Consider the following 11,013-nt stretch of genomic DNA (forward strand, 5'->3'; position numbering starts at 1 on the left):
CTGCAGGGAAGATAGAAAGTCTGACCACTAAATCACATAATTTATGCTGTTAAGGAAAACCTGAGGTTTACAGGCTCAATGACAAGAGTAAGATCTGAGCACTTCCATGAAATAAGTGGGAGTGTACAAAATCATTACTCAGAAGAATTACAAATGCTTGAGACAAAATTTATTTTTAATTTATATTTTATTTACTTTTTCCTGTTTTAGAGTTTGGGATAAAGCCAGGTCTCCATTCGTGGTAGGTCAGTGCTCTACTTTGGAACCACAAACCAGCCCTTAACTTGAAATTAAGGTGAAGAATAAGACCCTGTCCTCTTTACAAAGATATTTGTTGTTAATCATGATTCTAGACATTGTAAAGGTGGCAGATGGACTGGAAGCATGGCAATGAAAAGCTGTTGCTGTCAAATGCTCCTGTTTTTCTTCCCAGGATCCTGATGAAGATGGACCAACATTTCAGTTATGTTGTCATAAGAAATGCCTTCTATCCTCAGGCTGGCATTGGGATCTCAGCAAACACCTTTCTGCTTTGTCTCCACACTGCTGCTGTCTTTGTGGGCATCAAGCCCAGGCTCACTGACCTCCCCGTCACCCACCTGGCTCTAACACACATCCTCATGCTCCTCACCATGGGCCTTTTGGTATCTGCAGACATTTGGGAAACACAGGACTTTCCAGGTGACTTCAAATGCAAAGTGCTTGCCTTCCTAAACAGGGTCACGAGGGGACTCTCCATCTGCACCACCTGTGTCCTGAGTGTGCTTCAGGCCATCACCATCAGCCCCAGTGGCTCCTGGTTGGCCCACTTCAAACTGAAATCCACAAATCCCATTGTGGGGCTATTTGTCTTCTTATGGGTCCTCACCATGTCCCTCTCCAGCAACCTGCTCCTCTGCACTGTGGCGACTCCCAATAAGACCCAGCCTGGACTTCTGTTTCTCACTGAGCACTGTTCCTTTCTGCTCATGAGCTACGGGAGCAGGACTTTTTTTCTTGCTTTCATGGCATTCAGAGATCTCCTATTTCTGGGTCTTATGGTTCTTTCCAGTGCATACATGATACTTTTCTTGCATAGATATAAACAAAGATCCAAGTATCTCCATAGCCCTCATTTTTCTCCAAGAAGTTCCCCAGAACACAGGGCCACTAACACCATCCTGTTGCTCATCAGCTGCTTTGAGATCCTGTACTGTGTGGACTGCATCATCTCCCTCTTCACAGGTGCAGTGTGTACCAGTGACCCCATCCTGCTTGGTCTCCAAATGCTCTTAGCCAATGGTTATGGCACAATCAGTCCTTTGGTGCTGATCAGTGGTGACACTCAAATAATTAAAAAACTAAAAACTAAATGGAGAAACAAAGGTCAGTTTCTGCCTAAACTAATCTAAAGCAAAGTTGACACATTCCTTAATTTTTTTTCTCTAATTCATAACATTTCTCCTCTGACAAAAAAAAAAAAAAAAAAAAAAAAAAAACCAACATCAAGATAGGATTAAAATAGTATCTTAAAACAAATTAAATAGTTATCAAGTACTTTATGGATTTTTTTTTCTGTATAGGCATCTGGGTTTTGTTCAATAGTTTTATTAATTTTCACTATATTTTGTTTCATTTGATACTATAAATTATTAGTTGACATTGCATCTCAGACCTTAATACTGGGTCAGTTTTCTTTCTTCCAGCTTTACAGTTCTTAAAATTTCTTTCAATGAAATTCTATTAGAGGCACATTGATGTCTTTCTCTTTTTTTTTCCAAAAATAGATACATGCTTATATTCAAGCAACTCAGGAGACTAAGGCAAAAGGATTGCAAGTTTGAGGGCACCCTGGGAAATTTAGTGAGACTCTGGCCCTACATAAAAAAAAATGGCAGAAGATCAGTGGTGAACCACCTTGGAGTTTGTTTCCCTGTACCAAAACCATTACAACAGTAACAACAACAAAACCCACCAAATACCTTGTAATAGCATTTCACCAATAGAATGGCTTCATTTATAAAAGAGGGGGACAATAACTGTTGGTAATTATGTGAGAAAATTAGAACCCCCACAGAGTTTTGGTAAGAATATAAAATGATATAGAAGGCATAGAAAATAATTGGATGTTTGGTAAATATTTAAACATAGAATTATCCTATAATATACTAATTCCATTCCTAGTTATAGTGCCCCAAGAATTGAAAACAGATACTTAAACAATTTTTCATGAATGTTAATGACATCACTATTCACACAAGGACAGAGATGAAAGCTCAAATGTCCATCAAGGGAAGAATGGATAAACAAATGTGTATGTATTTGTATGTTTACCTTCCTGAGTAAGCACAGGTACATATAGATATATTCATGTAAGCAAATATACAACTATATATAGCATCTAGATGTATGTTTAAATATTACTCTGCCATAAAAATGAAGTATTGACACAGGCTGCAACATGAATGAACCTCAAAAATGATAAGTGAAGTAAATAAAATCAAACATGAAAATTCACATGTGCTTTAACTACATTCATATGATGTATCCAACAACTGGAAATCTTAGAATAAGAAAGGAGAAATGTGATTGCCAGGACCTTGGAGGGCATGCGAGTCAGTATCTGCTTATCAGATACTTGGTTTTCTTCCAGGCATGGATTAAATGTTTGAAACAAGGTGAATGGGGGTAATTGTACCACAACATTGTAAATGTAACTACATCACACATTATATACTGGGCTCTCTTTGTGAGAACTCAACCTCAATAAAATAAAAATGAAAAATAATCCTTAAAACACTAAAGTCTCTTCAACTATAGCTCAAGGTGACAGAAAAGAACCAATGAAATCAGACATGAATTTCTTAGCTCTGTATTTGAATACATGACCAGGGTAATTTCACATCATGTGCAACCACAAGAATAGAATCCTCATTAGAATAAATTATACTCCAAGCATGTATAATTTGCCAAAATATATTCTACTGTCATGTATATCTAAAAAGAACAATAAAATAAAAAAGAAAGGAACTATGGAGTTACAGACTCTCAGATGTACTTTGCATCACCAACCAAAACATGGATTGTAGCACTGAATTCAAGAAATTGAGAGCCTCAACTGTGTCGGGCACAATTACTGGTTCAGTATTTACTTTGTCCTCACCTTTCCAGGATTCTGAGTCCTGGTTGGAAGAATTCTGATCTTAAAGATGCATAAACAAAGCCTGAGAGAGAACTAATTCTTCCAAAAATCACCTTCCATGCAGTCTAAGTCTCTGATGATTGCATTATGTGAATTCCAGTTTACTACATAACTGCCACAAAAATAAAGTCAGTTGTTGGGAGCTGCCCTGAGCATGAGCTAAGACCCCCACTTATGGGTAATGGGGGTACTGGATGGGCATCGCATGCCACACACTGTGCAAAGCTGGGGGCCTTTACCTCCACTTGGCAAGGAAGTGCCTCAGGTCTGGGCTTCAGCTTTAACCAATGGGATGGGGCAACAACTCCTTTGAAACACTATCCTCTGTCTTATTTGGGTGGAATATTCTATTACATGTCTTTTCTCTTACAAATAGAGGGTTTCCAGGTGCACCCTCTGTCTCTTGCCTTGTGACATGGAGGAGGACCCCTGAGGTCATAGATTTGACCCAAATCCCTGCTTTGTGAAAACAGTACATCTGTGTTTCTGTGGTCTTTTCATTGCCAGCCTAAGTCCCACAGATTGATCTCAATTCCATTGCCCGCAAGGCATGTGGGCAATAGGTAGCACATGGAACAGAGACCACTTGCCTCCTGGACTAAAGGTACCTAATGGGTGTGGCTTTCTCTCCAATACAAAAAGAGTACTTATATTTTCAGAGTATTATGGATTGGTTCTTGAAAGTACCAGGAGAGAGAAAAGTGAGTCAGATGTTAAAAAATAATTAAATATGTGGAATTCTTTGTCTTCAGAGAGTCATCTATTTCAAGATTCTGAAGACAAAAATTAGGCAAAAAAAAAAAAAAAAATACAAAGAGTCCAGCTCATTCAGTTTTTTGAAATAATTAGGGACACTTGCCTATGATTTTGTGAGGAGGAATCAGCTGATTTACATACTTGGGAGAGGCTCTGTAGGAGACTATTTGAAGGTTGCATTTCAGCCTATGATCGAGAACATATAGAAGTTGTGGACAGCAATAGAAATGTGTTTACATTTGGACCAAGATTTTGGCCAGAGGTCATCAGAAGACTTACACATTGGACTTAGAGATGCATTCATTTTTTTTTTTTTTTTTTTTTTAGCCAAGAAACGTTTATTAAGCATCTAATAGGAGCCAGACACTGAAGTAGGTACTGGTGGTAGAACACTGAAAGCAGACACAGCCCCTTGCCCTTGTAGCATTCACAGTCAAGAGTAAAGGACAAACATTAACATGCAATTGAGATTAAAGTAATAAAGGTTGCAAAAAAATGAAATACAAGGTACTAAGGGAGCTTGCAATAAAAAAGTAATCCAGTCTTATGGGTTAGAAAAGGTTTCCCTGTGGAAGAGCTGATCAAGTCCAGGTTTCAAGTGTAATTAGAGGTAGCAATGGAGGAGATGAGGGGAAGAGGGCCAAGCACAGGGCTTTTCTCTTTTAAAATGTCTCTTTTCAAAGAAACCATTCTGATAAAAGCAGCAAGATGCAGTAGAAAGCCTAATGGACTAAAGAAAGCCACAGAGTCTACCACTGGGAGTAATTATCTATTCTCTATTTTAACCCCTCATTTAAAAAATTAATTATTTTTTTATTATTGGTTGTTCAAAACATTACAGAGCTCTTGACATATCATATTTCATACATTAGATTCAAGTGGGTTATGAACTCCCATTTTTACCCCAAATACAGATTGCAGAATCACATCGGTTACACATCCATATTTTTGCATAATGCCATATTAGTTACTGTTGTATTCTGCTACCTTTCCTATCCTCAACTATGCAGCCAGAAGCATAGGACCTGGCAAGAAGCCTTGCCCAGCTCCAAGAAGGATTTCTGTATCTGTAGCTAATGTGAGGTACCAAAGGCAGGAAGAAATACTAAGGGCAGAACAAAGTCATGCCCAATTTGTAACTGATAAACCTCAGAGAGAAAGCCTTGGGGCAAAATATAAACCTGTCCCATTGTTAGCAGACCAGAGTTGAGCAAGCCAATTACAGAAGCAGGAGGAAAATTCATTGACCTGGATGCAGGCTAGGCAGGGAAATAGCCCAGATGAAATTTCTTTCTTTCTTTCTTTTTTTTTTTTTTTTTGATGTAGGTATTGTTTATTATGTAATAATGAGTTCTGAGACAAAATCCAATTCAAAACATTAATATTAAGATTCTATATTAGTTAATTTTAGCAATGGCACAATTGAAACCTAATTTTCCAATAAATCTTATATAATCTTTGAGGGATTTTTCACTCCCATTATTTGGCTCTGGAAAATGTTTACAGGCAACACCACTTATTTTACTAGAAAACAAAATCTGAATATAAGTTGTTAGGCACAAGTTAAAAGGGATGATATGCACAAATGAGTAATTACAAACCAACACTTCTTTTGAACAAATATTTGCAATGTGAAGCTGCTCCCATATTTGATGTTTTATGTAAATTTAAAACATACTTCAAGAACTGATTTTAACATCTTTTGTTCTAATGCACGATGGAAAATAATTCTTCTGATTTCTACAGCAGAAGAGTCATAAAAATGGTCATAAATCCCAAACCAGGATTCACCTTGTTCTCTTGAGAAATGAGCTGAGAGGTTTTGGATCTGGTTAAGGAATCTCAGGAGAAATCTGCAGAGAGAGGGGTACAGAATCTAGAACTGGTCTCTTTGCTGAAGACACCATAACTCATACCTCTTTGGGATTAAGCTATATTTCTAAGAATGAGAGGTGACTCAGAGAGGCTTTAACCCAGCCAGAGCTAAAGAGAGGATTTCCAGCACCTGCAGGAACAGGAAGGTGGGGTTGAGAGAAAACCTGGAAGGTCTGAACTACTTTATACTTGACACTACTTCCTTGAACCCTCTGGGAAGCTGGCAAGGATTTTCCTGGATAGTCTTTTCACATGAAATCTAGTTAGAACCTTATTAAATCATTCAAAAATATCGTTTTTTGGTTTCATGTTACCAAGAGTTACAATATTTTATTCATTTCATTTTTTCTGGGGATTGGACCTAGGGACTCATGCATGCTAAGCACATTCTCTCTTGCTGAGCTATATAATCCCAGCTTCAATGTTTATGACATTTTAATGAGTAGGATAAATTTAGGTTACAACTAAACTCTGTCAATGGAGATTTTTAATAAACTGATATCAGACTCTTAAGAACAATGTCAATACTATATATTTGTTTTTTTCCCTTCTATTCTTTATCTTAGGCAAAATTTGGTTATCCAGTTTTTGCTACCTACCAGTCATCTATTTTGGATAGCAACCGGCTGTTACTAGAAAATATGTGTGTATATATCCATGAGATGAACTATGAGGATGAGTGTTGGGCTAATGTAATGGTTTCAATACTTTAGAGATGTACTGGGTATGAGACCTGTTTATACTTACATACATACTTGTTCAGCCCCAAACCAATATTCACTCATATAAAAATATATGATTCAGAGAATCCTTCATTATATATCACTAAAAATATTTTCTTTCACTCTAATATCATTTTACCTAGTCTTGTTAATCAACATCATAGAATGGGGGACAAAATCTTTTTAAAACAGGTTTCCTTGAAGAAATTAATTAAAAAATTAAAAAAAAATTTTTTTTAGTTGTTGATGGACTTTATTGTCTTTATTTTTATGTGGTGCTGAGGATCAAACCCAGTGCCTCATGCATGCTAGGTGAGCACGCTACCACTGAGCCACAACCCCAGCCCTGAAGAAATTAATTTTTAAAAGTGTACTTTTAAAGCAGCAGTTAGGGACTTTGTTCTTGTAATACATAAGTGATAGTGTCATATCAAACTGTGGATTTAAATTAAGTTTAACAGTTTCTTATCTCTTTAAAAAAATATTGCTGTTACTTTATGGCTTCTCCATTCTTCCAATTCCAAGGAATACAAAGGTCTCCATCTTGCCTAACAGAGTAAAAATGTGAAACGCAGAGGTGCATCCCATGTAGATAAGGCAGTGACTGTTCTAGAAGTCTCTTACAACAATCCACCATTTGTATACTAGAAACACTGGGCTCCTTATATAAATTCTCCAGAGAAAATTTCTTTGTTGAAGCCTGTATCAATTCATTTTCAATAACCTTTAACTCCTCCTTTCTTTTCATGTTCTCTCTTGCCTGCTGCACTCTGGTGTGAATAAACCACTGGAGATTTGCTGGATCACAGAGTACTGGGATGTTAAAATGACCGAGTTCATGCAAACTTGGAGCATATCTGTCACTGTTCAGGATCATTTGTAAGCCACGGAGACTCCAAGGGTGGAAAGGTGCTCGGCTTTTCAACAGTCTACTATAGAACACGTTGAGAAGGGAGTAATATTCTTCAAGTGTCAACACTGGCTGTAATTCTTCGATATAAATGACCTGTATGCCACCTAGCAGACAGCTGATTTGATCTTCTAAAAGCATCAGCTTCCTCTGTAGGTCAAAATAACTTGGCAACCTTTCAAAAAGTTTTGTCCAATGGTGATGGACATCCATGGTTCCCAGCATCACATGGCCCACTGCACTCATGCCAGAACGGTCTGTAAATATGACTGTACATCCTTTTGCTTTCTGCAGCGTTTCCAAGTTTTGCTGAGCTAGGCGGCCTAAACTATGCAGCTGGCTGCAGCGGTAGGCAATGCCCCAGCTCCTCTACCACCTAATATCTGAGAGTTGTAAGAGATGGGACAGCTCCTCTTTTAAACGATCCAGTTCTTTTCTAAGGGGCAAACTATTCTTCAGCTTTTTAACAGCACTTTTCCCTTTGTTATCTAACCAGGATCGGCCGCCCAGGGGTGGGGGTGAGGGTCGGGGGTGGGGGGCGCTGAAGAGCGCTCCGGAATGTGCAGGACTAGGCTGCAGGGAGACGGGTGGCTAGCCAGCAGGAGGTGGTCTGGCCCGAGGGCCGGCGGGAGGGCGGGGAACCACGAAGGGCCCCAGATGAAATTTCAATGAGATGCAGGGGGAAAGTCTGCTTCAGGAGATTCAGAGGAGGAGGCTAAGTCAGAGGAGGAGTCTGGGTTGAAAATGAACATCAGCAATTTACATTTAAACAATCCTTCCCCAATTATTGGGGTTCCTCCTCTCCCTTAAGGGAAACTTGGGCTTGCTTTCTTTGCATTGACAATCACAATCTTTTCTCCACTCCAAGGTGGTCTCAGGACCACCTTACAGGAAGGAGAAGCTATTGCAGGATTTAAACTCTTTCCAATTTTTTAAAACATTTTTTAAGTTGTTGATAGACCTTTATTTGATTTATTTTTATGCAGTGGTGAGAATTGAACCCAGGGCCTCACACATGCCAGGCAAGTGGCTAGAACTGAGCCCCAGCACCTGCCCAAACTCTTTCCAATTTTTGAACAGATAAATGAGCAAAACCAACAAGTGTGAATTCATGCTGCTGTTTCTTTTAAAACGTTAAAGGAATTAAAATTTGTCCATTCCACGAAGGGCCTCAACTTGCCTTTTGTTCAAATTCTTATCGAATTTATCTGTAGTGAGGCTCTGCCACCCCATGACTGTGTCACACTAGCTAAAAGATGTCTTTCTGGAGGTAATTACTTACTGTGGAGATCTAATTGAATGGAAATCTGCACTAAGCAGGCAGAAAATAACTGGAGACATGGGACTGATATTATGGCAGAGATATTAACTGGGTCAGGACAATTTACTGATTTGGAACAGCAGTCAATAATGAGAACAGATCCCCTCCACATTCAAAGAGGACTCGAGTGACAGGTGGCAGAGAACACCAACATGAGGACTCCTGGAGTAACAAGACTGATTGAGAGAAGTAATAAACACTACCATGAAGAAATAAATGGCACACTCAGGAAGGAGGCCCTTTATCTCTCTTCCAGCCCACTGGTAGAAATTCCATTTGTCATAGAATTTCTTGTTCCTTTTATCATTTTATTTTCTCCATTTTTCTTTTTTAATTATTTTTTTTAATTTTAGTTGGACTCAAATACATTTTGTTTTATTTATTTTATTTTCATGTAGTGCTGAGAATTGAACCCAGCACCTCACATGTGCTAGGCGAGCACTCTTCTGCTGAGCCACAACCCCAGCCCCTCCTCCATTTTTCTTATCTCCCAATGTCACCCCCTTTCTTTCCAGTACAGGAGGTCCTGGTTCACTTTTCTGTATTTTCCTTTTCAACCACCAAGAAAGAGAGCATGGTGATCCATTCCCCATAGGAGCAAAAGGAAATAGATATCTAGATAGATAGATAGATAGATACATAGATACATAGATCCATATATATATATATGGATAGATAGATAGATTATAATGCTCACAAGATGGAGTATTTATTTATCAACTCTCCTGATCAATTCAAACATAAATAATTCTAATGCCTTTACCAGGTGTGCAGCATAAGGATCTTCTACTCTCATGGGATAAAGGACACATGGTTTTATTCTCCTTGGTAATCAACAGTCCCTATGGTGTGGAAAGTATGGAAATCTACTCACCTCAGCAAGCAGAGAACATGGTGATCCATCCCTATATGAGCAGAAGACACGTAGTTCTAATTCATATGTATTTGCTTCCATACACATATATATACTCATCTGTATATTCATATGCACATCCATGTACACCTTCACTTTTATATTCACATACATATTTCTCCACATATCAGAAACACATTTCTACATATTCGCATTCCTGTAAATATATGTACATATTTGTATACCTGTACATTTGTTCATGAACATGTGCATATATTCACAAACAGTGTTATTTATATTGATGTAAACATACAAGTGCCCATATTCATAGTCATATTCATGTATGTCCATATTCTTACTTACACATACATTTATATGTATAATAAGGTAGGTGTACATATTCATCCTCATGCATCCTCATAGTTATATTCATGTACATGTGCATATTGAACTCCATGTACATGTAAAATACAACTTCATATTTATACACATATTGTACATGTCCATATTATATTCACATTAATACACATTTGTCTTATTTATACTCACATTAATACATATTTGTATCTTATTACATATTCACATATACATATGCTCATATTTATATACATCTTTATTATATTCATGTAAATATTCATATTCATATTAATGTATTTATTAGCATGTATTCATATCCATTTTCATGTATATCATGTGCATATGCAAAATCATATTGATGTGAATGACCGTATTTCCATATATGCATATACATATTTATGACTTCTCCAATTCATACTTTGAGGTTACAGCTTGAATGATCTGGGTTGAAAAATCATAAAAAGGACTTTACAGAGATTGACTCCCCTGTTCCAGTGGGTTATACATGTTTCTACACCCCTCCCCCAGTGGAAGCCAAGGGAAACTAGGCCACTCAAGGTGTGAAAGATCCCGGTCCTAGTCCCCCTAAAAAGAAATACTATTTTGTGGAAGGGCAGGAGATGTACTCCCTGTCTAGAGGAGAAATAGGTGTTCCATTTCCCATACTGAGTGGGTGGCATTGGGGTGTATCTCACCTATTATCTATAGATCCCTTTGTATAGATTCTTCCACCTAGATATACCCATCAATAAAGATTCATCTGTAGCATCTGGCCCAGTTTCATACTTTTAGGGTTTGACTAGAATATTCCCGAGTGGGATCTCATCAGATGGAGTATTTATTGATCAGCTCCCCTGATCAGATCAAAGATAAATGATTCAAAGGCACTCACCAGGTGTAGGGCATAGGATATTCTCCTTTCACCAGGTAAAGAACACTGGGACTCATTCTTCCTGAGGACCAAGAGCCTGCATGGTATGCAGGGTGTGGAGATGTAGTCACCTCATCTAGCAGAGAGCCTGGTGATCCATTCCCCAT

At 38.1% G+C, this 11,013-nt stretch overlaps 1 protein-coding gene and 1 pseudogene across 1 annotated transcript; one reads left to right on the forward strand and one right to left on the reverse strand.

The window, feature by feature from the left end:
- Positions 1-371: 371 nt before the first annotated feature.
- On the forward strand, positions 372-1,391 carry LOC143404098 (putative vomeronasal receptor-like protein 4). Its single transcript, XM_076862428.1, has one exon. It carries the CDS (start codon positions 372-374, stop codon positions 1,389-1,391), a length of 1,020 nt encoding a protein of 339 aa, XP_076718543.1.
- Positions 1,392-7,024: 5,633 nt separating this feature from the next.
- LOC143404099 (T-cell activation inhibitor, mitochondrial pseudogene) lies at positions 7,025-11,013 on the reverse strand (annotated as a pseudogene).

Source organism: Callospermophilus lateralis, chromosome 7 (assembly GCF_048772815.1).
Source record: "Callospermophilus lateralis isolate mCalLat2 chromosome 7, mCalLat2.hap1, whole genome shotgun sequence".
NCBI lineage: Eukaryota > Metazoa > Chordata > Mammalia > Rodentia > Sciuridae > Callospermophilus > Callospermophilus lateralis.